The sequence below is a fragment of the Opisthocomus hoazin genome, chromosome 5 (genome assembly GCF_030867145.1).
Source record: "Opisthocomus hoazin isolate bOpiHoa1 chromosome 5, bOpiHoa1.hap1, whole genome shotgun sequence".
Lineage (NCBI taxonomy): Eukaryota > Metazoa > Chordata > Aves > Opisthocomiformes > Opisthocomidae > Opisthocomus > Opisthocomus hoazin.
The window spans coordinates 14,093,867-14,121,710 of record NC_134418.1 but is presented as its reverse complement, the minus strand read 5'-3'; the positions used below and the strand labels follow the sequence as shown (position 1 = coordinate 14,121,710).

The 27,844-nt window shown below is 40.4% G+C and overlaps 1 protein-coding gene across 4 annotated transcripts in view; it reads left to right on the top strand.

The window, feature by feature from the left end:
- Window positions 1–27,844, top strand: part of MAN2B2 (mannosidase alpha class 2B member 2) — a 51,987-nt gene that overhangs the window by 1,028 nt on the left and 23,115 nt on the right. For 3 of the 4 annotated variants that reach the window (XM_075420470.1, XM_075420468.1, XM_075420469.1), the window contains exons 1-11: window positions 1,549–1,710; window positions 5,004–5,150; window positions 8,793–8,898; window positions 11,292–11,464; window positions 12,688–12,803; window positions 13,782–13,959; window positions 17,129–17,327; window positions 20,614–20,804; window positions 21,645–21,831; window positions 22,736–22,869; window positions 26,452–26,708. In XM_075420470.1, the coding sequence (XP_075276585.1) occupies window positions 1,582–1,710; window positions 5,004–5,150; window positions 8,793–8,898; window positions 11,292–11,464; window positions 12,688–12,803; window positions 13,782–13,959; window positions 17,129–17,327; window positions 20,614–20,804; window positions 21,645–21,831; window positions 22,736–22,869; window positions 26,452–26,708 (1,817 nt within the window). In that variant the 5' untranslated portion in view covers window positions 1,549–1,581. Of the gene's footprint in view, window positions 1–1,548; window positions 1,711–5,003; window positions 5,151–8,792; window positions 8,899–11,291; window positions 11,465–12,687; window positions 12,804–13,781; window positions 13,960–17,128; window positions 17,328–20,613; window positions 20,805–21,644; window positions 21,832–22,735; window positions 22,870–26,451; window positions 26,709–27,844 lie in introns of those variants that run through there. The other variant, XM_075420471.1, reaches the window with a different exon arrangement.

The window sequence follows — 27,844 nt, the reverse complement described above, 5'->3', positions numbered from 1 at the left end:
GAAAGAGAGTATCATCGTATTAGATTTAGTTTTTATAAAACATAGCAGTTTTATTCTGTCCAACTCAGTACTGCTGACTTACATAGCATTTTTCATTCTGGACTTCAAACATTTGCAAACTTTCTATGTTAAAAAATTCACCCAGTTTGGCATGTAATGCAGCACGCATTTTTTTTTTTTCTAAAATGAGGGGATAGATGCAAATCGCATTTACAGTGTGTGATATGTTTCTACAGGTACGTTGACTATTGAGATGGGTTAATTTGCACCCAAGTGCCAGCTAGTCCAGTATGATTTCATCTTTCACTTTTAAGTCAGTAGATGGACACTCTTAAGCTATTCATGCTTGTTTCCTTCAGAGACGACTGGTTTAACCAGGTTTGGAAACAAGTAATGCTAAGTCAACGGACCTGAAGGTGGGAGCAGGTACCACCTTCAGCTGATGTCTTTTACTTTTGCACTGTTGGAAACGAGCTAAGAGTTTGGTATGATGATATTTTTTTTGTCATTTCAGGATTGTAATGTGGTTAAAAGCATGTAATTTACTCAAACTAGAACCTAAGCAATATAGTCAAATTATGCTACTGTGTATTTTAAAGAGTCAAAGTTTTTGAAAAGATAGTTCAAACTATTTTGGCTTTTAATATCACAATGATAGATTGGGCAGAAACTGGTGCAACTGCAGACAGAACTTCTGAGGAGATTATTTCGGCTACATTATCCTATAACATTTTTTAATTATGGGTTGGATTTTTTTCCTTTTCATTAGGACTTTTTGCAGACATAAGAGTCTTACCTTTTTGGTTCTCAGCAGAAGGCTCTTACTAGCAGCAGTAAGACAAGTCATAAAACCAATTTAAATGGGATCAGAAGGTCAACCACATAAAACTTAATCTTGCTACAGCTTCAAAGATGCAGATGATAATCGTAATGAACTATTGTACCCTGAAATAAAGAACTTGCATACTGTAAGGATTTATAGTCGCCTGAGATGCAGACCTTGACATCTCTCTGAGAAATCTCGTTTTATAAGAGAACCAGCCCCAGAGTTACCAAGAGCCACTGGGACCTCCCGGGGGGGTGGTTTTCAAGGAATCATCAAGGTTGGAAAAAACCTCGAAGATCATCAAGCCCAGCCGTCACCCCATCACCACCTCGCCTGCTAAGCCCTGTCCCGAAGTGCCGTCTCCACGCGTTTTTTGAACGCCTCCAGGGATGGGGACTCCCCCGCCTCCCTGGGCAGCCTGTTCCAACGCCTGACCGCTTTTCCTGATACGCAGCCTGGAGCTCCCCCGACGCACCCTGAGGCCGCGTCCTCTCGTCCTGTCGCTGGTTACCGGGGCCCTGCGGTACCCGCACCGCGGCCCGGGGCTGAGGCAGGGTGGCGCCTCCGGAGCCTCTCACGCAAAGCAGAGCCGTTGCGGTGCGGGTCTCGGCAGCGCAGCTCCCGCTGACGGGCCAGCCCGCCGCCCGGGCCCGCTGCAGCCGCCGCAGCAGCTCCCCGCTCCCCGCCCCGCGACCGGGAGGCGGTGCCGGGGCCGGCACGCGGAAGTGCGCGCGCGGGGAGCCCGCGGAGCCGCCATGGGCCGCGCGCTCCTTTCCCTCCTGCTCCTCGGCCTCCTCCTCCCGCCGGCCGGCGGCGAGGGGCAGCTGCGGGCCTTCCTGGTGGCCCACAGCCACATGGACGTCGGCTGGGTGTACACGGTGCAGGTGGGCGCCCCGCCGGGGCCGGGGCCGGGGCCGGGGCCGGGGCCGGGGCCGGGGCCGGGGCCGGGGTGGGCTTGGCGGCGGGTGGGGCCGAGCCTCTCCGCCGCCCGCGGAGCAGCGCCCGAGGTCGTGTGAGGTGCAGGACTCCGTTATGGCTGGACTCGATGATCTCGGTGGGCTTTTCCGACCTGTGGTTCTGTGACCGCCTGCCCCAGGCATGCTCCGTCACCTGGTGCTTCGGGAGCCCGACGCTGGTTTGGAGCCGGCCTGGGCAGCGCGGGAGCTGTGCCCGCGGCTGTGGGTTGGCACGCACCGGTGTGCTGCAGTGTGCTCCCGACGGGTTTGTGATTTTTGAGGGAAAATCTTCAGTTTGTTTGGTGGTGTGTTGTGATTGCGTGGCAGATTTTCTCCGTCTTTTCATTTATCTTGTGACTAAGCCAAAACCCCAGGAAAACTTTGTGTCTTTTCTTGGAGAGGAGGGCAGGGTCCCAGTCCTCGATGGCTGGGGTGCCACGGGAGTGCAGCAGCAAAGTCATTGTTGCTAAGTAAACGAGATGTAGAGCAAAATAAATCAGGTGGGGCGTTAATACCTTTCGTATTTGTTAGTCAAAATCCTGAATTCTATTTCGTCAGTAAGAAGTTCTTTCGTTCATGTGAAAGATGCTGTGGATGCTTCACTTGGTGGAGTGATACAGCAGCAGGTGTTTAAGAGTAACTGATAAAAAAGGGCTTGTGGCTCACCAAGGAATCTCTGCTGTGCATGTGCTTTGACTTTCCTTCTTAGGAAAGATTAGTGAATTTCTCTTCTAATGCTTCAAACTCCCACTCGAAATTGCATAAGAGAACACAAAAATAATTCTTATTTTTGGTTGGTTGGTGGTCGAAGATCTCCTCCGAGAGAAATGGAACACATAATTATCTTCTTTTTTTCAGAAGAAGTAATTGCTTGAAGCCTCAGTTCCTCTGCTATTAAATAACAAGCATCGGCAATTCCTTTAGTCAGAAACCACAGAGGCTACCTGTGGATCCTTTCAAATGTTTCTATAGTAAAGTGAAACCTGAAGGTAACACTCTGTGGGATGCTAATGTGATCCCAACCTATTTTACATTTTTGGTTTGCTTAGTTACTAGATTTCACTCATGAATGACAAATTACTATTTTTTTAATGTTTCTTTTCTCCATTTATAGTATGAAAAGTAAGCATTTTATTTATGATATCGGAACAGCAATCTTCATTGTGTGCTGGAAATTACAGTATCAATGGAGAATTCCATCATTGGATGTATAATAAAACTTCTTGGTTTTCCTCTCAAAGAAAGCGATCTGTTGCAATCTGATAATAGCAGTGGTAACATGTAGCATCTCACCAATGTGTCTTACCAAAGGTGTGAAAGATGCCTCGCCATTGTCTAAAATGCAGTACAAAACAATTTTTATGTCATGATAGAAGTTTAAAATCTATATTTAAATTTGTAAAATCGTACCTGATTATTTATACTGCTTATTGTTTCAGAATATCTAATTAGCTGGTAGAGGATATGAATGAGAAAGAAAATTCTTATTGCTTGCAAGTATCCTGGTTTGTGAGAACAGTTATTTTCAATTCCCACCCAGATGACTGGGGTTTATAAACTTTGTAGGATTCGGTAGTATCTTGCTGCTTAGTTTCAGTGTAGTCAGAATAAAAACTGGCTTGCCTTAATCTCCAAAATACATCAAGAAAATATTTTTCACAAGTTACAGCACAGAATATTTTGGTATTGTATTAAATTTGACAAGTCCTTGTTCAGCTCTTAAAGTCTAGTATACTCCACTTAACTTTTGAGAACTAAAATAGAGCCTGATGTTGTAATCATTATACATATATTTGGATTTTAGGATGTATTATTTGTAGCCAGTTGCCAGTGAAAAATGAAAATTACATAGCAATCATTTGAATGTGGTGCTGTTCAGTATTAGTAGAACTTAAAAGCTATTCCCTTAGTTAAAGTTTGGCATTGTATTAAACATCTAATCATAATCTTGATTTTCAAAAACTCTTAAGGACTGATTGAGCAATCATTGAACAAGTAATTATTTAGGTAAGCACTACAGTATTTTAAGCCATTCCTCCTACACTCAGATGTTTTCCCTTTTCTAATGACACGTTAGCATTTTTACAAAGATAGCTGGATTTCACTTGTGGAAAGGAAGAGGTAGGAAAAGTTAATTTCTGATTTGGATCGCATCTTCCCCTTATTTCAAAATGCGATTTTCCTATAGGAAGCCTAGCTAAATTAAAACTGGATTCATATTTTATGTATCATGCTCATTAATTTTTAGGTGGGTGAGAGGTGTATATGTCAATCACTTTCAGACGTATGCGTATGTATTGTGGTGTGTGTTCTGAAGCAAACACCAGTAATAAGGTAGAGAAGTGTTATGGTTGGTGTTAAAACAACTGTGCTATAGCATGCAGATAACTTTGGTACAATAAAACACAGACGTTGCAGGAAATTCTGGGATCTCTGCTATCTCCTTTAGACATTCCATATCACTTTGAAATTAAGTGGGAGATGGAAGACTGGATGTGGTCAGCAGAAGTTGTTCTGGCAAGGATAAGTGTACACAAAACACCTTCATGTGCACAACTTTAAAATTAACGTGATGTTGTCCATTTGATATGCTAGGATAGAATATAACCATATGATGGGTTATTTGAAGGATACAGCTGTCGTGTTTGCATTCCAATAAAATCCAGTACAAGTTGTTTTAGGACAGATGCACAGACTCTGGATGATTCTATGTCAACAGTCAGACTCATTACATTATACATATCACTGTATTATACCGGCAACGCACACTTGCAGGGCAGAGTTATACTTGCTCTGAAGAAACAATTCTGATAATTCATGCCATCAGAAGAAGAGCAGAAACGGAACAATAAAGTGTAGGGTTTTAAACTATGTTGGTCTAAAGTTGTATAATTTATGGCATTGTTGATTTAAGGTAAGCAATGAGGGACAGGGCGAGCTGTTCCCAGTACATCAGAAAGAAAGCTTGTATTGGTGTCTGCAGATCTTGGGGGAAGCTACACCATGATCTACACATGAGGCCCCTAGTCGGAGAATGTGCTTTAGAGCAGAAGGGCCCACAAGCTGTACATAATCAGAGAGAAGTTGGTCTTTCTGACTGTACAAAAGAAGTGTGCAACAAATGTGAGGTTTTTGATCTCTGTCTTCTCAAGCCCAATAACTGTTCAAAGCAGTCCATTAATAGTAAATAGAGTTTATTTTCTACTTTTCTTTTTTTGCAGGAAAGTATGCATGCTTATGCAGCAAATGTGTACACATCTGTTGTAGAAGAGCTAATGAAAGGAAAGCAACGCAAATTTATTGCTGTGGAGCAGGAATTCTTTCGACTCTGGTGGGATGCGATAGCCACAGATACACACAAGCGGCAGGTAAGTTGTCCTAGAGCTGTGCTTCCTGCTAACAAAGAATCCACAGCCTTTTCAGGGGGCAAGAAGGGGCAAAGTACTTCACCATTTGCTTTTTACCCAGGTCTTGTGTAATCTGTCTCTGGATCTGGTACTTCTTGTGAAAGGACCTTAACTCTAAAGGCAGTTGCAAGGGGTTAAAACCCCGGCTATAGATTAAAGCGGTAGGAGGTAGTAACCTTTGCACTGAAGACTCTTTACAGTTCTTGTTTCATCAGTGGCTTTCTTATTTGGGGGCATGCCAGTATAAGATGTGGGTGATCCTGAAAGAGCCTGCACCAATATCTGTTCAACAGTTGAAGCTTACAAACTGCTGCCTAACATTGCTGAAAAAGAAGGAACTTTTTTCTTTCTAGTTAAGTACCACTCAAAAAACTGGCATTTGTAAACAAGGATAATGCAGCAAAGAGGTGACTGTAGCTTCAACAGCAATAACTGTTTCTTGCTTTTGTTTATTTATAAGCTGAGATCGCTTCCAGTCTTTAGAGCTTTGATTTGAGAATTGTTTTTTTCCTAGTGAAGACATTGAGACATCTGATTTGTCATTTCTTTTATCCTGTGGCATGAAACAAACATGCTGAAATCAAAGACTGGGCTGGTAGCCTAGCAGCTGGTCATGTGTTGCATTGCAGTGCGAGGTGTTTAAGTTTTGGACCCTGAAACCAGAGGATATACAAGCGCAGCTTCGCATAGGTACTCATTCAGAACTCCCTGGTCTGTTTTGTTACCAGGGTCCAGCCAACAGCAGCGTATTTCTTGCAGTGCTCTACGTGTCAGTTTGTTTAAAGTACTAGGTGTTTAAAGTGTCATGTAAAAAAGACATCTGTTTATCTGTTTTTTTAACCTAGTCCTTCACTAAATTCTGAATTTTCTGCAATGTTTAGTATTTAAATAACAGCTTCAACCTATGGGCAGCTGACCTTCGTATGAGAGGTTTTGCTGTGTATAGACAGTTCACTGAGTTTGTGTGGGCACTTTGCCCATACTTGCTCATTGCAGAGCAATTTTCTAGTCTGTTTTTAGTTAGAAAACTGGACTGTAAGTCTGGGGTGGGGGAATTAAAATATTGTAGGAGCTACTTTGTGCAGGGACAGAAGCATACTCTTAACTTTCTAAGGTAAGTTAATCTTATTTCAATTATCTTACATTATGCTGCTGTAACCCAAACATAAAGGCTCATGTTTCTAATATCTGTTCTTTCTATTACATGGAATCCAGAAGAGTAAATATGTATTGCATTTGACCTCAGTAGTCATGCATGTACATTAGTACACATGATTCCTAGCCTAATTACTGGTAATTGTTGCTTTTACGCATTTTTAGTCAGTTCTCTAGTTACTTTATAGTTGCTTCTCCAAAAGTTAAAACGATTAAAAACAAATTCCTCTTCAACTTGTGTGTCAAACATTTAGTCTCTAATAATATTTAAGAGCTATGATGCTTGCTGATAAGCAACATGTTTTTAACATTAGCAAGTTGCAAATATTGGGCCTTGAAATTAGGTCACTCTGGTTACTGTCCTGCTTTTTCCACTTGAACTCTAGCATTAATGATTTTCTGTAGTACAGGCTTTCTGATTTTAATTTTGCCTTTTTTTTAATTTAGTATTTTACTTAGAATACAGGATTTAATTCTAGTTTGCTTTGGATTAAAGCGGTAGCATTAAAAACTAGTAAAAGGTACTGACTGGGTACTGAAGCTGATTTTACACTTCAGACAAGAGAATGTATAGGAGTGAAATGTATTGCAGCAGCATTCAGCCAGATGTGAACCTCTTAGTTCTCAGTGCATGTTATTTCCACCGTATTTTCTTATGTGAACCATTGCTATTGCCTCACCCTGGCTTGATGTCCAGGGGAAACTAGGGGAAAAAAAGATGTGTAGCCACTTCTGTCTGGTTTGTAGGGGTGAGTTGATGTGAGGATAGTAGTAGTTGTCCCAGGGACCACAGATATGTTCTACTACCATAGAAGCCTGCTGCTTGTAGTACTGCTGTGTCTGTTTCCTAAGTTCCTCCTTCCTTTTGCCCAGTTCTGGTCAGCATAAGTGCTTGTCATTAGAGATACTGGGGTTTTTTTCTAGGATTGGATATTATTTAAATTACATTAATTGTTTTTCTTGTTTTTTCAGCCTCTCAGTGATTGCATAAAACTTATATTAAAAAAACGTTTCCATGGCCCAAAGTTTGGCTCAGAGGTATCTTTTTTGGACATCCATCCAAATGGGGAATAATAGCCGCAGATGCTTTTTGTGTAGGTCAGGACCAGTTCTGTGCTGACACCAGATATCAGTTATCTGGTCTCCCAGCATGCTAATCAGTCACCACAGTCAGCTGGAACTAATTTATGAATGCTGAGCCCTGAAGCATTTTCACAACATCGTGAACCAGAGAAATGATTATAATCAAAATTGACAATCTGGTATCGTATCTGAGCAGACACAGGGGCATTCACTGAAGGTTCCTGGGGAAATAAACATAATAGCTCTGGAACTGGCATCCTATATGATAGAATTTAAAAAAAAAAAAAGTGCAGATTAAAATACATAGTTATACAAACTTTCTTTGCTGGAAGTTTGAGGTATCTTTGAAGTTCTAGGTAGTGAAATAACTATAGCAAAAACAGAAGACTCCCTAATGCTTCTAGAAAGGGACTCAGACTACTACTGCCTCCCTCCAAACACAGCCCCCCTCTTCCTCCAGCACATTTGCTGAAAGCTGTACTTGTCAACATACTTGTTTCTAGTGTCTGAAATAAAAAAAAAAAAACAAAACCAGAAAAAAACTTGAACAGTTTGTTGACAGTTTTTAAACTAGGAAAAAGAGACCAGAAATGAAGGTTAGCAGTGTGTTTATCAGGCAGGCAAACCTGCTGCATGTGGAAGAACTGTTTCTTGATAAAACATTCTGTCATTCACAAGTTGAGCAACCTGTCCGTGCTCTGAAGGCAAAGTAGATGTACACAGGGTAGAAAAGATGTGTTGTGGCCATGGTGTGATGGCACACTGTCTCTCCCTCCTGGATCCCACACATCTCAGTCTCCAAACTGTTACAGAAGTAGCAGAATAAAGGAAACCCTGGGGGCCTGGCCATTGCTGCTTGTGTGGATGTGCGAATTGTGCTCTCATCCAGCACCTTTCCTAAGCCAAGACAGATGCAGCAGGAGGAAGACTTTGGGAGAAGCACTAGTATCTTCTGGTTTAACCCTCCAGCTCTAGCTGCCTTGAGGCTGGGTGCTAGGCTGCTGTCAATGCAGTGTATAGGGACAAGTCCGGAGTTTAGATAGTATAAAGGCACAGTAACAGCCATACTGAGAAACACCAGAAGATCAGGGTCTACCTGCCAGTGCATCCTTTGTGCCCGCTACCTGGTTTCAGTGTAAGCTGGGTAAATCAATGCACTGTGCAGTGCATTAGTATGCTTTTTCCCCCTGCTTCTCCATTTGATAGCACTCGCTACAGACAGCTTTTTATCCCACTTTTGTCCTGGGTGCCTTCTTGACAAGTGTTGTGTCTAGGTAATGTGCTGTGATCTGAAGTGAATTTGCAGCCTTTTTGGATAAGGCTGAAATGATGTTGATGTTCTGTGTCTTGATTTCAATATCGTAGGTCCATCAGTTGCTTCAGGAGGGACGATTGGAATTTGTCATTGGAGGGCAAGTGATGCATGATGAAGCTGTGACACTAATTGATGATCAAATTTTACAGTTGACGGGTATGCATATTTGCAGTTAACATTTATTTTTCATTGTTATGACCTTGGAGGGTGTTGTTTGTTTTTCATTTCTTCACTCCAAGTTCGCTATTATTTTCTTACTCTTTAAAAACTGATTCAAGCATCTGTTATTTTTCACTTGCCTGTGAGTTATCTGTATAAAAATCTTTGCTTTAAGAAACCCGCCACACAGCAGTTCTGCAGTAAGCAGAAGGGTTACTGAAAGCTGGCTTGCAGTTTAATCGAGGTCAGTTATAAACTCCTTTGGAGCAGAGGCCTTTTTTGTGTGCATGTGTGTTTGAGAGCTTAAGCTCCTAGGAAGACAGTTATGGTGAAATTGAGGGTATGAAATGCTCTGGAAGAAAATACTCGGTAGCAATTCAAAGTGTGGGGAGGTTGCATCGTTTAGGCAAAGTCTTCTGCAGAACATGGGCCATAGAATGTCACTGGGGTCATCTGAACTTAGTTGAAAGACTTGCTTGGTGAAGAAACTCCCATTTGTAATCATTATCAGCAACCTCTGTTAGAAACAAGTGTGTATTTCCAAGAGGTGCACTATTTCCCATTTTAATCTTCTAGCTTCTGCTTGCAGCCATTTGTATGTTACACCTCTCCATCTGATGGTTTAGAGTCTTTTAGTATTTACATTTATCTCCATCTGGTTAATGAAAATACAAACAGGATAAATCATGCCACTGCTGTGCTATAGATGCCTGTAATACACCATGAGGGAGCAGCATGACTTTGGGGCAGGAGAGAGCGTATTGGCATCAGTTGTCTGTCATGGCTGATACAAACTCTGCCTGTTTCAGGGCTACACTCTGGGCAGCTTTCTACATGGCAGAGTAAAGGGTCAGAAGACACCTTCTGAATCTGACTGCAGCACCGCTGTTGCTTGCTTGTTGGGGTTTATCAGGAGCATGGGGATTGCAGCTTCTTTTGCGTCTCGGTGACTTACCACATCACACTCTAGCCAAGAGGAGGAGAGGGAATGAACATTATTTTTTCTTCTCGTCTGACTCCTGTGTTTAAGGGTTGTTATATGGGCTTAGTGCACTGAACCCAGGACTTCTCCAAAGAAAACACTAATATTGACTGAAGAGTCCTTATGTTAAATGCAAATACAGCTTTTTCTTTCATTGACATCAGCTGCAAAAAAACATTATTTCTAATTTAATATTCTATGTATAACCATTTTGTTTAAAAGAAAATTTGAGTTTGGTAGTTTATTCAGCAGGAACAAAGTATTCATATGTTTTAAAATTCCCATTTATTTTTACTGAAAGCACTCTGCTCAGTTTAGGTATGAGTACATACAAACAAAAAAAATGTATTGCATCGTGTGTGGAGTTAGTTTTGAGAAGACAAAGCCAGTGCAGACGTTTGGAATCTACATTTCATGTCTGCTCCTGTCTGTCCAGCCAGCTGTGTTTTGGAAAATCCTAGCAAAGTCTGCCTAAAGTGTGCTTCAGTCAAAAGAGTTAAAATAAACGCAACGTTTGTGAGTATTTTCACCAGAGAAGACATTAACCATGGGAAAGATGAAGTGAAAAGAGAATGCCTTGCAACCTCAGTTATTCAAATGTGATACTAAAATTTGGTATGGAGTTAGTCCAAAATGGGGAAGATATGGTTGTATTTTCAAATAGTTCTGCGCATAATTCCAGAACTATGAAATTAAGATCTGGCACTTTTTTTTTTTTTGTTATGGTGAGGATTCTAGTGCAATATACTGGAGTTCTGAATAAAATCTGCTGCTTAGCTGGTTGTTTTACTTTCATTTAAATGGTTTGTCTGAGTTTATTCCATTGTCTGGTCTTTCTGGTTAGGGGGTTTCTTTTTTGAAACTCATTTCAATACAAAATTAGTAACATTGGTTATAAATAACGTCTTGTATCAAGATTGCTATTAGCCTTCGCCTTTTTTATTTTTTTTACAATCGAGGGTCATATTCATATTAGTTTTGTTTACTGAATGGCTTCCCTGTCCCTTTGTCATTGATATGAGACTGGAATTTTGCAAGAATGGGTGCTATGATTTGAGCAAACACAAACTAAAACCTAGCTGCTTGTTTTCATGCAGACTCCAACCTGGCTATTAGCCTTAACCTAGTCTGTATCTAAGTTCTTTTTCCCAGGCCTGTCTCTAATCATAATTCCTTTTTGTTATTCATCTTTTATGATGTTAATAAGTTATACTTGGCATAGAAAAATAAATATTGTCAGTGTGAAAGTTTCTGCTGTGAATCATTAAATTCCTAAAACTGTATATGCTTTGGAAAACAGCAATAAAGAGCTATCCTTGAAGTGCTTATCTGTAATACTGTAGACTTATTAAATTTATAAAATGAACTTGTAAAAGTATTCCTAACATAATCAAATTTTGCTTTGCAGAAGGCCATGGATTTTTGTATGAAAATTTTGGGATCAGGCCTCAGTTTTCTTGGCATGTTGATCCTTTTGGAGCATCAGCTACAACACCAACTCTTTTTGCTCTGGCTGGTTTTAATGCTCATCTTATTTCTCGGATTGACTATGATCTGAAGGCTGACATGCAGAAAAAGAAGGTAAAATTACCCTTAGGATAATTGCCAGCCTCTGCTTACAGTAATCTAAACCATGACTTGAGATAAGCATCACTCTGACCTGTGCAAGAAAATGTAGGTGTTTCTTCTCTGAAAGTGACGTGCTGATTGTATGTGGTAATAGTGAAATATACTGAATCCATGTAATATGGTCAGTAATGTCTTCATGACTTCTGGTCAGGGATAAAATATGGTCTAGCCTGGAGAAGACAGAAAATGCAGGCAGTTGGGCAAGGCATAAGTGGACATTGAAGTAGGACTGTTGGAACTGGAAATGTCTAGAATGGGTTTCTGCTTCCCAAGAGAAAATCTTAGATGTGTTGGTTGTTTATAGTCTATTTTAAAGTGTAGCGTGTATGTATGGGCGCAGTGGTTGTCATGCTTGGAATATTTATTTGTGCCTGTTAAAGTAATAGTACTAGGTCAGTTAGGGTGGCAGTTAATTTTTTTGCTGAATTCATTTTTTGTTTCATGTTTTACCTTTTCTTGCATAGTGTCGCATACGCAGTAAATATTTTTATGTCACAGTGTTGGACCCTGATCTGTCATCAGTTTTACACACTACATTATGTGAAAATAAGGGACTTTCACTAGTATGAGCTGGGCATTAGGCAGTTCTTATCAATCTTGGGTGAAACTCAAGAGTCTTTGAAGAAGATAACAGAATTCCTGTTGAATTTGGTGAAGCCAGAACCTACCACCTTATGTTTGTAGTGAATTGCGATACTTCCTTTCTGCTAAGATGTTTTGTGAGCTTTTGACAGTCTTTTTCCATCTAATCATTTTTCTGGCACCTGACAGTCTGAAGGCTTCCAAAACTGTAAAAATTCTGTTTCAGTCTATTAAACATTGATTCCCACTGACTACAGTACAATCCAGACTACATCTGGATATTTCCTAGCTTGTAGGTGTTCAGCTTCTACTGAAACAAGTGAGGTGTGATTCCTGTGATAAGCTAGGCATACATCTGGATTTTAGTAGTATGCTGCCTCCCCTCCTTCTCCATCAATTCGAATAGAAAGAGGCAATGCTACAGCCTCCTATATACAGTATGTGACCTTGCTTGGGGTGCCATTGGATTGTCTTAAGTAAAAGCACTTAAAGTACTACAGGTGATGGAAGGAAAGATGGTCATTCTGAAGTCTTAAGTTGTTAATGATGGTATTTCTGTGCTTGTAACTGTTTCATATATTTTTGTTTTCCAGAAGCTTCAGTTTGTATGGCAAGGCTCTCCTTCCTTATCTGAAAGACAGGAGATCTTCACCCATGTTATGGATCAGTACAGCTACTGTACCCCATCTCAAATACCTTTTTCAAACAGGTCTGAAGATTTCCCAAATAGGCAGAAATATTGATCACTTCTGAGAGTTTATGGTGTTGGAATTTAAGCATTTTCTTTCACCAATATTCTACTGCCTTCTCCTGACCTGCAGTGGGTCAAGGAGATGTCTAGACTCTGTAGATGAGTCAGGATTATTAAGCACCCCCAGCTACCCACCGTAATAGATGACGTTTGCACAGTACCTAACAACTGAATGCTCAAGAGGGACACTTACTGCTGACAGTCACTAAAAATACGTCAAAATACTGACAGACTTTAAAAACAATGTTTTCTAGCACTGGGAGGCTTGGAACACAGGTACGGCTTTAATCTGCATATATACATCATGTCAGTCCATATCAAAAAAGGAATAAAGACGTGAAACAAATCAATTGCTATAAACAGACGATGTCCAAAGCAGAACTGGGTTTTTGTTTCTCTGCCTGAAAAGTTAAGATTTAAAAACTCCAGGAAGCTCAGTATGGACTTGGCTATTGCCAACTGATTTTCTATGGGAGATTTTCAGCATTATATTGGGCTGAGATTGTGTGTATTATCTGTGTCTAAACTAAAGCAACTAAAATTTTCCGTTCACTTTGTGAGAAAATCCGAGAGCTTTTGAAAACTTTATTTTGCTCACTGGCTTATCCAGTAAAATGCTGTCTGTAAACAAAATCTGTTTTGGGGAACATCCTCGTTGTTACAAAGCTTGCTGTTTTGTCCTGTGATTTCTTTGTTCTATGCCAGCAAGCAGCAGGGACTTGCAAAGTTGCACAGTGTGAAAAGAAAACCGGACAACCTTCCCCCTATCTCCACCATTAAATAATCACTAAACCCAAAATACTAGCAATGAATATAAACTGAATTTTTTTTGTTCTTATTCCCTGTGTATCTGCATTTTATCCCAGCACCTTTTGATGTGTTTTTCTCAGTTGAATAAATCCTGTTTATAGACTATTGCTTTCTCCTCCTGCTTAGATCAGGATTTTATTGGAATGGAATTGCAGTTTTCCCAGATCCACCAAAAGATGGTGTTTATCCAAACATGAGTCTCCCTGTTACAGATACTAACATCCTTCTGTATGCGCAAACCATGGTGGCAAACATTAAGGAGAGAGCAGCCTGGTTCCGAACAAGTGATGTTTTGTGGCCGTGGGTAAGTGTATGATCAGCATTTGCTCTAGAAGTGGCAAGGGCACCTACAGTATGAACAGTAGGTAGATGCTACTTTGCTGTAGTATGTACTGCAAAAATGCAGGTGCAGACCACAGGTTGGTAAAGTGTTTTTCTAAAAAGTGGAGCCCAAACGTCTGATTAGTAGTGATTTTTGAAAACTGGAACCTCCTTGTACAGTTTGCCAGCTGTCTACGAAGTCTTCCACCCTACTTTATGTAGAAAGAAATGTGACAAAATTATAAAGATAACCTCTTGCAAAACTGTATATTGCAATATTGCTTCCTTTTTTCTCTCCTTGTTTTGTCTGTTTGAAAGATGTCTCTACATAACTGCTTTGCACAACATGAGTCTGTTAACAAAAACTACAGCATTACAAGAAAATATATTGCAGATTAGGTAGACAACATTTTTTTCTAACTGATGTATAGTAAATTTCTTATACAATCTTTGTATTTTAGTTAGAAACATAAGCATATCCCAGCTTGGTCATCCAAACACTTTTTTTCAGAAATATGCTGTGTTAATTACATCCTACATGTACACATAGCATTGATATGCTCTCGCTATTTTTAAATCCTTAGAAAATAATAACTTTGCCTAAGCTGAACGCACAGTCTGTTTTTAAATTTTGATGGATGCTGTAGGTCTCATAATTACAATATTAAAGGATGGTGTGTGCCCGTAAGGTGGCTCTTTCACCACAATAGCTGTTGTTGCATTTTCTGACTGATGCAGCTTTGAGTCAGTGATTTGTTTTTCTCCCGTGTTTGTGACACTGTTGCTTATATTGATTTTATTTTTTTGTAGAGGGTGAGGAGAGAAGTAGGATATAAGACTCTGTAGCAGTGTTATAGTCAAAGTTATGCTGAAATGGGGAGGAGGGAGTTTTGAATAATATGAATAAATTCTGAATGTCTAGATCCAGACCTGTGGTTTCTCAGTAACGTAAGAAAATTTCAGTCTCCAACTTCTTGATTTGTGTGCTTGTGATAATGAGCTTTAAACAAAGTAATAGAAGTTTTTTACTCATCTGAAGTGCTGTGTAAAGTAGAGGGAAATAGAGATACGGATACCTCTTTAGTTAAGCTTAGCTGTTTTTTCGCTTGGAATACTTGAATTTTTTTTTTTTCCCCCCTTGGTTAAAAACACAGAAAATACACACCTTCCTATTTAAGGCCAGACCTCACATCCAGACTGTTGTCACTTTTGTGATGAGTTACGTGGACAAACAAGAATTCATTCATGATCTGAAGCACCTAGTTGTGCAGGAGGAGACACTGAGCTGTGGGCCAGTGTAAAAGTTCAAACCTGCCTCTAGAGGCCGTAGCAGCAGATGTAGCAGGAGGTATGGAATTGTCTCAAGAGCTGGAACTGATCCTTGAGATGTTTTTTGGCCTGTGTGGTTGAAGTAACTTTACAGTACAGTACTGAAAATTACTGTACAGTAATGAAAGTTTTGTTTAGGTAGTGAGTGGATGTGATGACTAACTACAGCAAGTTCTCCTGGATATACTGCTTCTGCTGAACCACAGTGCTCCTCAGCTACTATGTTGTGTGTGAGTGGAGTCTACCGGCCCATCACATCCCCTTCTGTGGTACAAAGTGTCTGCTTTTTATGAGGAAGTCTTCTTCGATCGTGAGTTGAAAGTAGTGCTTTACAGATGTGAAGTAGTTTTGGCTGGTAAATATATTACTTCTTCCCCAAAAATTTAACTGGAGTCAACATTAGGAAGTCTGGTTTGCACTGACTGCTGGACGTTTCAGTATTTGGTTTGATAACGTTTTAGTAGCTCATTCCAGTTTGAAGTTGTTTTCCAGTTTCTGCTATGTGCATGCAGAAGATGTCTGGGTAACTCAGAAGAACTCTTCTGGTTTGGAAGTAGAATTTCCACTTTTTCTGGTCAGTGACTTACCTGTTAGGTCTGAGGGACAGGCATGTGCACTAGGATTCATAACGGAAGTGACAGTGATCTTACTTGAAACACCTACTAAATGGGGAAGGGGTGGGGTGGCACTCATATCTGGGAAAGAGAGTAAGGGTAATCCTCTCTGAGTTCAATTGAACTCGTCAGGTTCAACTCATTCATGAGTTGAATGGGTTCAGCCCATCAGGTGAAACTCATTGAGCTCATCAGATAATAGTTGGGGTGGAAGGTTGAATTGCAAAGAAAAAAGTCTCCTCGGCCATTAGCTCAAGCATCTGCTGAGCTTTGAAGACAAATGGCCAAGGGCATCTTCATCTTGAAAATGAGATCAGGATTGACTTATGCAATGTTATTTACCTCAAGCGGAGAGAATCACAGACATGAAGATGAGGATGCATTAAACTGGTGTCAGTGCTGGAAGGCTTCAGTTGGGTGTTTTTATGTGCAGAAAGGTTCTTAGCATGTTATTGTGCTTCAGATCGATGCCTATACTGTAATACTGATACTGTAAGAAAAAACGTGGTGCCATGGCTGACTGACTCCCATTTTCCTGTTCAGCTATTGTAGTTGAACAAAGGCGTGATTAGGTGTGTCTATTTTTTAAATGTCTGTACATGCAAATAGTCTGTATTGAGACGCCTTCAACAGAAGGCGGAAGTTGTGCAAGCACGCTAAAAAAAAATAGAGGCTTTAATACACAGTGTATCACCTTTCATCTATCTGGATGAGCATCAGAAGTACTATAGTCTACTGTCATGATGGGGCATCAGCAGCATCATGTGACATTTTATACTACAGGGATCTCTGTTCAGATTTTTTTGTTTCACATCATGTCCACAGCGCTTAATAAAGCTGTAAGGATTCTTAAAAGCAGAAGATAAGAACCTTCTTATTTTCTGCAAAGTGAAAGAAATGCAGTGTGAAAAGAAACAAAGGTCATCTTTCCAGGCATGTATGCATGCATTTTCCAAATGCTACCACGAAATTTCATGCTCTTGCACAATATGGTGTGTCAACACACTTCTGCCTGTCTGTAATGCTGGTTGGTTATCAGCTGATCTGTGCAAGTAACCCTACCCATTCTTGACGTTTTGTAGCAAATGGCTTTTATACGGCCAGTCAAGATCAAAAGAAATAACACTTTGACATAGACTAGTGTTAAAAAAGATCTTTCTAAATTACATGACCTAAAGTCATGTGGCTGTTCTGTTTTTGGAATTTCAGGGCTGTGACAAGCAGTTTTTTAATGCATCTGTTCAGTATGCCAACATGGACCTGTTGTTGGATTATATTAACGAGCATTCTGCTGAGTTTGGAGTGACTGTCCAGTATGCCACTGTTGGTGACTACTTCGAAGCAGTTTATAGCAGAAATCTTACATGGGAAATTCGGGACTCTCAAGACTTTCTTCCATATTCAACAGGTAATTAAGTTCACAACTGCATAATCTCTACCTCAAATGTATTTATTGAAAATTTTAATAAAGAGGAATTGAGAAAATGAGAAACAATATAAGAGGAAAACCACCATCTGCTTATAATGTTTATTTACACCACCAGATGTCATCAAATAGACTATTTGATCCCACCTTAGCGGTAGAGGAAAGATGGTAGGGCAGTGGTTGGAATATTTCTTTGGAACTGTTGGAAGCAGTGGGTGGAGGAGGAGACCCTGAAAGAGAGAGTATAGAAACAGGCAAACTTGGCAAGAAATCTAACTTGAGCTTTTTGGTTTGCTGTCTTTGAATAGCAGTAGAGTGCAAAGGAAAGCCTAGCACAAGGTATATTCATGTGTGCAATATCCACATTTTTTTGATGACCTGAAGAAATGTATAGATACTGCACTAATTGGGTTCTGTTAGAGTGAAAACAGTGAGCAACAAGATAAACCTGTAAGCCTAGTCTACCTGGCTGAAATTCAGTAAGATATTTCAGTGGATGGATGAAGGGAAAAAAAGGCTGCAAAGTATGTAGCACACTGTGAACTGGTTAGCAGGCAGCAGTGACAGCAGAGGTGCTTCGCAGAGGTGTAGCAGCACAATACAAGAAGTCTCTCATGACATGACAGGAGGGGTCCTGTGTGAACTCTCTAAAGCTGAGATCCTAGGACTCATTTGGCTTCAAATACAGATTTTAACTATTTGTTTCATGTTTGGACATTTAACTTAGAATTCATTCTTCTCTCTGCCTCCCACATGTTAGCACACACGTATAACCTGTAGTCTCCTAGGTATTGCACAGTGTTAGATGTGCATGTTATGCCTCTCCTCCTCTTCCCCAAAAACGAGCTGTAGTAAGGACACAGTGTTCCACGGTGCACAGAACTGAAAGTAAACTGATAAACTGAAAGATGCCTAGAAACAGATGAATGTATGGCCAAGTAGAGCCATGTCCCATTGTTACTGTTTAAAAGAACCAGACTACACATAGGTTAGAGCAGAGATGAGAAACACAACATGGAGTAATCTATGAATGTCTGAAGGAGAAGTGAAGCAGGTAACCAAAGAACCAAGGCAATCCAAAAGCTCTTAGGGTACTTCTTTGTTACTACAGTGGAATAGGAGTGGTCAAAGTGAAATGGTTGGTGCTTAGGATTTGATGTCCACACTCTACGTAATTCCAGGAAAACTGGATATAATCTGGTCATATGTCCTGAATGCCCATTAATGCTTGTTACATACTGTCAGGAATCCAGTTTGTGAGCTCCAAAACCAGTATTTAATATAAAGCAAAGCATAGTAGGTAAGGACAACTGGTAGATTCACTTCAAAAATATGTTCCTGCTCCAAACAAAACACTAATGTAGATGAACCCCTAAAGTCTGTTGTAGCTCTAGGAGAAAGTGTTGTCTTTTTCATTAAAGAAAACAGTTTTAAGTTCTGGGGAAAATTGTTTTATAACTGGTCTCAAAAAGCCTGTACTTTGGAAATTCCATAGTATGATGTGACACAGATTCATTGCAGCTGCTTGTTGCTTGCTTGCTGCTTACATGCTGCACTACCTTAGCTTTTGGAGCAGAGCTGAAAAGCACTGGGAAGATAGGAAAGAAGCATGCCATACCCAACATCCTTTTAATCCCTTTCCCCAGTAAATTTACCATTTTAGGCCTCATACCAAAGCATACAGAGAGAAGACACAGTTAACTTCTCAGTTGCTAAACTCATTAATTAGTTTCATTGCCTGGATTATCATTAAAATATCATTGGTATCATTAAAATACTTTTCTGTGTAATTGTAGCTACCACTACTTCATCACATTTTTTGGCACTGTGGACATATATCTCGACTGTTACAACCCCATTTTGGCTTATACATCCAATATTCTGTACCATGTCTGTTAACTTCTAAATTAATAAAACCAAGTATTGCTTCCTGTGAATCATTGCATGGACTGATCCCTTACTTGCCTCCCTCTAGGGATCGTGTCATATCTAACAACTTGCTGATAAATGTACTGCCAGTTTAAAGTGCTAATACCTTTAACATCTAGGCTTTTACCTGTATCTTTTGGCATAATTTACAGGCAGTAGTGGATTGCCAATAGCTTGCGTAATAGCAGCACCTTCAGTGTTCCAGGTGGGTGCCCACACATAGATGCAGTTTCTTCCCTGAACGACTTACTTTGCATTGCAATTGCAGTATAGATTTGAGTGCACTTTCTCCCACATGCTGTTTTGCTTCTTGATGATTAATCCTCTCTCATTCTTTCTATGCTGTTCTATTATGAGTCACTTACTGGGCTCAGTGTCACTTCTGACATATGCCTTGGAAACTCGGGTTTTAAGACCCAGATAAGTATTTCCTTTTTCTACTCTGCATTCATTGTACCTGTGCCAGTACGCATACGTGACTCTTGTGCTTGTAACCTTGAAAACTGAAAAGGAATTAATTCTGTTTTAACTTCTAGCATTTTTCAGGCCAAAAAGAATTTCTCCTGGAGTTTCTGAGCAAAAGATTCCACTTTCTACCTGTTGCCTTTGATCCTAGGCTGATAGCAGATTGTTACAGTTGCATATATGTACTTTTTAAAGCACTTTCTGCAACTTCTCTCTGGAAAACAGTGTTATAATGAAAAAAAAAATCCCCACAAAACAAAAAAACCCCACCCACTAAGTAGATATTTGGAAGTTTTAAAAACAAATACTTCTTTTCCTAGTTTACTGTATGGGATACAGGAACATATTAGCACAAATTAACTGCTGAAATACTTTTCACTAACCGCTTGAGGGCATCTTTTGATGTAGTTTGAAGTGCTGCAGTAGTTTGGAGTCATGTTATCACATCACTGTTTCTACTCCATTTTGAGGAAATGAAATTTAAGATAAATCACTGACTAAAAAGGGAACATAGAGAGCTTGTATCAAGCAGTAGCTAAGGATTATAATCGACTTTATTAATGAGTAACAAAATACACTTCAATGAAACTTCTAAAGTTGTTCTGTGCAGGTCTACAAAGAATAAATTTCTGTAAACCCAGGTTGACTTAGCTGATAAGAGCTTTGTATCAAAACTCATGTTACCAGGCCTGTAGGAAAGATTGTAGTTTTCCAAAGTGCATGTTTATGGCTTTGTTTCTTTGTAGGACTTATGTCTGTCCTGTTTGATGACTGGTACGTCAACCCACAGCAGGTTTCATGTAAGAAGCTGTAACAAATAAGTGATAACTGAAATGGTATTTGACGTGTATTGGATCTGTTCAATTCTTAACAGACCCATTTCAAGCATGGACTGGGTTTTATACTTCTCGGAGCACATTAAAAGGAATCGCAAGGAGAGCAAGTTCACTGCTTTATGCTGGAGAGTCCTTTTTCACACAGTATGTCCGGAAGAACCCAGCAAGTTCAGTTTGCAAATGTGGAGCCTTAAAGCAACTTCAGAGCCTTAGATGGGCAGTTTCAGAGGTAAAGATTTATTTTTTTTAATTTTAAGGAAAATATTTATTGCCCAAAGGCAAAGCTTTGCTTAAGCATTTCAGCTGGTGTGTCTTGAGGTTGCTTTTATGTTTTCAGAAACAACTTTCCCCTTTAGGAAGTCATAAGTGAAAATAAAGCAATTTTTCAAAAAACTGTCTTGAAACATGACTTCAGCCCCTTAGCCATGCATTCAAGGCATGGTTGCTGGCAAATGTTTTCTTCAGCCAGTAAAAGAGTATGTGGTTTCAAGCTTTGCACGTGAAATTACTTCTCTTAATGTTAGTTTTATTATTTACAAAATGTTTTTTAAAATAAAATAAAACAAAAACTGAAGTAACTGAAAACTACTGATAATATCTACTTCTGCAAGTTAGAATAGGAAGGACTGGTTTGTTCAGAGTTCAGCAGCTAAGTGATCAGCCTTATACCATTAACCATTTACAGGCCTCAGTGCTTTTCCTGGTAATAAATATCCTGCCAGTGAAGTTATTGACAAGATCTTAGTAGGAAATGAAAAACCTGTCTTGTTGTGGTATTTTTGCTGCATTTTTGGTTTTGGTAACTTGTATTTTTTTTCCTCTGAAATATGTAACTTCGGTAATTTATAAATATTAAAAGAGGAATGTGTGTAGAGGGAAAGCTATGTGCATCTTGTCTTTGACCATTTCATTCTACATGTAGCGATTTGCAATAGGCAAATTGTGAAATCTGTGAATATAGTTGCAATACCTTATTATTTGAAGTTATGTGTCTGAAGACTAGTGGACCAGGTTAATACAAATGTGATCCTGAAGTTGTCATCCTACTCAAACTACTCTTAAATGTAAGGTCCAGCACCATGATGGTATAACAGGCACAGAGTCTCCCAAGGTGAAGGACATGTACATGAAGAACTTGATGTATGGAATGTTCAATGTAAAGAAGCTAATGGCTTCTGTAATCTTTGACATGCACAATACAAAGAAGAACGGAGAGGTCTATTCTTCTGTTTACAGTAAAGGCTCGGGAATACCAGGTACTTTTTAACACAGCTTTTCCAATTTTCAGGCCACCTTATGAAAGCTATCATGTTTTGCTCCAAAACAATTAACATACTATGTACCACTTAAGTTCTGTGAACCACGGCTGGAAAATCCTCTGTGCTTTACAAGACCTGCTAGACCTGGGCAAACTCGGACGAATTTATGAGCTCTCAGATTTCAAGCATCTGAAACCAGGACCTTTAGGCAGATCCCTGTCCCAAGTGCATATTTTAGACCTGGCTCCCAGATTCAGACCTCAGCTATGTAACAGAGAGGAGGAAGAGGTGCTGATCGGGGTAATTACTAAACTAGCCTTACTATGCAACGTAAGTTTACACGGTAGGAAGCATGGTCAGTAAAGAAATGTTCTTGCTATGGGGTACTGCCAGCTTGTGTAAAAAACGTAAAGGAGTTTTTAAAGAGTCTGTTCTAAAGACTGTACATTCCCTTTTATCTTTACTTTGGAAACTTTTTAAACTGTCAAGTATAAGTAGTGCTGTGGGCTGCGCAACAGACTGATTTGGTTTTTAACAGAGTTGTTTTTAGATTAGGCTTCTCATTTGATCTTCTGTATAACTGATAAAGTTAATACTGTGTGACAGTGAGTTGTGGTAAGCTGCTTACTTTGACTAAATGCATTTACATTCAACTCAGGTGTCATTTTCTAAATACAATTTCTTTTTACTGGGTGAAGAATAGAAGAATAAAGCAGAAGAGGCTTTTATGAAGTGCTATAAAATGTTTTCCTTTTTTTCACTCCTGCAGTTTTACTGCAGGGTTTTATGTTAAAATTTTGTAAGTTGGTTGTACCTAAACAGATCTCTCAAATACTTTTTAATGTCACATTTATAAAATATGTAGTTTTAATGACTGATAGCTTTGTTTGTGTGCACAAAGGTGCTACTGATGTTGACCAATATGTTGTTGTCTATAATCCACTGGCATGGAACATCACTACCTTCGTCAAGGTTTCTGTCAGCCACTTGGCAATAAGTGTATATGATGAACTGGGACATTCTGTACCAGCACAGGTACTTCAACTTTGTTTCTTTCTGTTGCTTTTCTTTCACATGTCAGTTTTCAGTGACTTCGTCCTACATCCTGTCAAAGCGTGGTAATATATAGTATTATGGTGAAAACAGGAAAACAGGTATTAGTTTAAACTGCGATTTTCCCAGTCCTCCTTCAAGTGATTTTTTTTTTTTTTTCCACTTGCCTGTTCTCTCCAGTAGAATTTTTCTGTCTGTGTCCAAAAGGGCTTCCTACTCTTCTAGTGTGTTTGGTTTGTCCTTTGCATGCCTGCTGTATGTGACCTGGCACTTCTTATCTTGCTTTTCTTGCTATAAAAAGCGCTGTTTACCATAAAGCCTTTTTGGTTGAAGCCCTGCCCTACAATTGACAGTCCTGTTTGTGCAACTGACAGACTGGCTTGGGGAGGAGAAGAGATTTAAGAAATCTAGGTCTTCTTTACAAGCCCAAAAGGAACTGAGGACAGCCAGCTGCCATACGACGTACCATTATGTCATAGCCAAGACAAGGCCAGCTGTTCCCTGGGAGAGAAGAAAGTGGCGTCAAGTGAAAGCTAGCACTAGCCTTTCTCAGAAGCATCTGCTGTAGAGAGTGCATCATCATCAGTGGCTTGATAAACCTGTAGGAATGCCTCCTGCACGTAAGGCCTGAAGGGGCGTGATGCAATTGCAGATGCTCCCCTCTGTCCCCGAGATGCCAGATAGCTCAGCAAGTTCTGCCAGCTGGACAGACTTTCTGTTACTGTGGCTTATGACTATCACCATGCATCAAGGCACATTGTAGTCAGGTAGTCATACACAACAGCTGTCTCATGTTCCTGCATATATGCATGATGATGATGTAAGACCATACTGCCTTTATCTGGAAGCCATCAGTCTCCTGGGTTAGCACATCGTCATGCTTACCTGTCAGCCACTTACCTCCCAGAAGTCCCGCCATCTGAATTACTTTAGCCTTGTAAGATACAAGGAGGAGACTGACATGTATTTAAAGCATTTATTTCAGGATTTAGGACACCCTGACCTCAAACTGTTGTTATTTATTTTAAAAAGACAAAGTTCTCTGTTCCAGAGTTGGTCTGTACTCTCTTTTGCTAGACGTTACCGGTATATGCACGTGGATAGACACTTGAGGCGAAATGAAATCTCTTTACCGGTAATGAGAAGCTGGTTTGGGATCTTTTTCTTCAAGTATGTACTGTTCAAAAGTACATTCGTATCACATGCTCCTGCCTTTTGAGAGAAAGAAATCTTTAGCTTAGAACTGTGATGTATGTCGCTGAGAACTACTGAGGCTTGGCAAGTGCTCTGCCTTCTTCTGTACCACGTGTGAGTTGGATAGTGAAGGGAGAGAATGGGAGTAGGCCCTCTTGATACAGGTGAAGTCCCTGGTGTCTGGAAGAACGGAAACATTGTGCCCATTTTTAAAAAGGGTAGAAAGGAGGACCCTGGGAACTACTGACCTGTCAGCGTTACCTCTGTGCTGGGAAGATCATGGAACAGATCCTTCTAGAATCTATGCTAAGGCACATGGAGGACAGGGAGGCGATTCAAGACAGCCAGCATGGCTTCACCAAGGGCAAGTCCTGCCTGACCAACCTAATGGCTTTCTATGATGGTGTGACTAGATCAGTGGATAAGGGAAGAGCTACAGATGTGATCTGTCTGGATTTCTGTAAAGCCTTTGACACAGCCCGTCACAACATTCTTCTCTCTAAATTGGAGAGATATGGATTTGATGGGTGGACTGTTCGGTGGCTAAGGAATTGGTTGGAAGGTCACAGCCAGAGGGTAGTGGTCAACAGCTCAACGTCCGAATGGATGCCGGTGACAAGTGGTGTCCCTCAGGCATCCGTACTGGGACTGGTGCTGTTTAATATCTTCAACAATGACATAGACAGTGAGATCGAGTGCATCCTCAGCAAGTTTTCAGATGACACCAAGCTGAGTGGTGCGGTTGACACACCAGAAGGACGGGATGCCATCTAGAGGGACCTGGGCAAGCTGGAGAAGTGGGTCTCTATGAACCTCATGAGGTTCAACAAGGCCAAATGCAAGGTCCTGCATCTGGGTCGGGGCAACCCCCGCTGTCAACACAGACTGGGGGATGAAGGGATTGAGAGCAGTCCTGCCGAGAAGGACTTGGGGGTACTGGTGAATAAAAAGCTGGACATGAGCCACCAATGTGCACTCACAGCCCAGAAGGCCAATTGTATCCTGGGCTGCATCAAAAGCAGCGTGGCCAGCAGGTTGAGGGAGGGGATTCTGCCCCTCTGGTTTGCTCTGGTGAGACCCCACCTGGAGTCCTGTGTCCAGCTCTGGAGCCCTCAGCACAGGAGAGACATGGACCTGTTGGAGCGGGTCCAGAGGAGGCCACAAAAATGATCCGAGGGCTGGAGCAGCCCTCCTACAAGGAAAGGCTGAGAGAATTGGGGCTGTTCAGCCTGGAGAAGAGAAGGCTGCAGGGAGACCTTATTGCAGCCTTTTAGCACTTAAAGCGGACCTGTAGGAAAGATGGGAGCAGGCTTTTTAGCAAGGCGTGTTGTGACAGGACAAGGAATAATGGCTTTAAACTAAGGGAGGGTAGATTTTGACTGGATATAAGGAAGAAATATTTTACAGTGAGGGTGGTGAAACACTGGCACAAGTTGCCCAGAGAGGTAGTGACCCCATCCCTGGAAACATTCAAGGCCAGGTTGGACAGGGCTCTGAGCAACCTGATCTGGTTGAAGATGTCCCTGCTCACTGCAGGGGGGCTGGGCTAGAGACCTCTAAAGGTCCCTTCCAACCCAAATCGTTCTATGATTCTATGATGATACCACTAAGGTTAGGAGGTCTGTGGTGTGAGTAACTGGACATATGCCAATCCCCAGGCAACTTCCTTTAATTTCTGGTTAGTCATAACTAACCTCTTTGTCCATGTAATCAGTACAGTATCTCTCTGGACCCATTTTCTTGCCCCAATCCAAAAGTAATACTAAATTATATGACATTAATGGGCAGGATATATGTAATTGAAAAATGATTAAAAACTGTTGTTCAAGGTATTTTTATATGAGGTAACACTGGTGTTCTGTTTACTGTTTAAAAGTACGCCGCATGCTTTTACCTCCCTCTCCATGTGCCTTGCTTAAAGTGAGGGCACGTCTGGGTGCTTCCTCCTCTTGCCACGAGTTTTCTCATACTTATGCTAGTCACATCCCTTACGTTTCAGTCTCTTTTCTGTCATTTGAATGATTAGTTTAATTTGTGATTGTTTCTGCTCATACAGACATTTTGCAATGCAATCTTAAATCAAGATCTACGATTCCTTGTTCACATTAAAAGACGATCTAACTTCGTAATTTGGTTAGTGATCCTCTTTGCTTCACAAGAAGGGCTAAGCTTAATCCAAGTTCACCAAACTCCCAATTAAAAGCAACACAGATCTACATTATAATTGAGAATTATACAAATGGCATGTTTAGAAACTTATTTTTAAAGCAGTAGTTAATTTTTGTGATTTAGGGCTTACAACACATGAAGATAGTTGCCTTGCTAATTAATTTTCTGTAATGCAGCATTATTGTGTATGTTAACATACAGGTTCAAAGCTCGGCGGAGTCCCATTCTAGCTATGATCTGTATATTCTAGTTGCAATAAGTGGTCTGAGCTACAGAAAATACAATGTTAAACTTGTGAGTGGTAAGCAGTCTGCATTTATTGGAAGATCAGTCAAGTACAAGCAAAAAGGCATAACTCGTGCAGATCAACACGGTCGACGGTTGCTTCCTGTGGTTAACAACTGCTACCAGGTCTTGTTTGACCAAAACACAAATCTAATGCACAGCATTACAGAGAGGTGAGATTCCCTGCTTGTTTTTAACAGTGTTGCAGATTCTGTAAAACCCGTTGTAAAATAAGTCCTAAAATAAGTATCATGTGCCTTAATTCTGAGACTGAACTAACAAAATGTTCTTTACATTCTTTAAAATTCTTTTTTTGTCTCCAGTTCATATGTCCTCCCTTCTACAGGAAACATTAACACTAGCACGGGTGTGATTCCGTGCTATTTCTGTAATGTTGTTGTCCTGTTTAACCATGCAGTTGGTGTAAGATAACATATCACAGTGCTGATCACTGGTAGATCAGCAGAATCTCATTGTACCTTAGAACTAAAGAGGGTTATGAATCTGTGTTTGTATTAAAAATAAGTAAGTAAGCACCTACACTATTGCTACACAATGACCCTTAAGTGATAAAGCAAGAGCTTTCTCTTACTAATCAGTAGTGCTTTGCAAGTCTTCTATCACTCCTTCTGTGGTAGAAAACTACAAAATTTTCGAAAAGAAACATTTAACTAAGGAAATTCCATTTAATCATGCAGATAAAATGGAAAAACAATGAAGATCAAGGTGATAGTTGGGGTTTGCAGACTGTCTTTCTTGTCTGATGTGAACTGGGCCAATTACTTCAGCTTCAGTGGAGCTGCACTGCTTTTTGGCTGCTCAGGATTCAGATTGTCAGCTATGTACTGATGGAAGATTTGACCCCTTTGACACTGGGCTAGTGACTGCTAGACCTCTTTCACCTATGTGGTTTTGTTCATAATTCTGCCTCCTAGAGCAAGAACTTGTTGCCCAATATAGTTAAAATCAGCTTTAAAAGTGTAGATAAACCGTAACTAAGAGCCCTGGAGTAAGTAACTTCTGAGAGGGCCTCCAGATCCTAACTGTTTCCAGATTCTTTGAGGAGTGTAATAAGGAATATAATGAAGAAGAACAAGCATCTATATTCAAATTCCATTTTTCTCTATCCTGTTCTGGCAGGCAGCAAGAGCTGGAATTCAGCATGTAGGAGAAATGGGATGTTCACTTTCTTCGCAAGCCTTCAGGCAAGCCCAGAATGTTTGAGTTTCAGCAAGTTTGCTTTGGGGTAATTGGAAAGAGCGAGGTGTCAGGTCAGAATAGCAAGAAAGGTTAAAATAAATTCGAATCT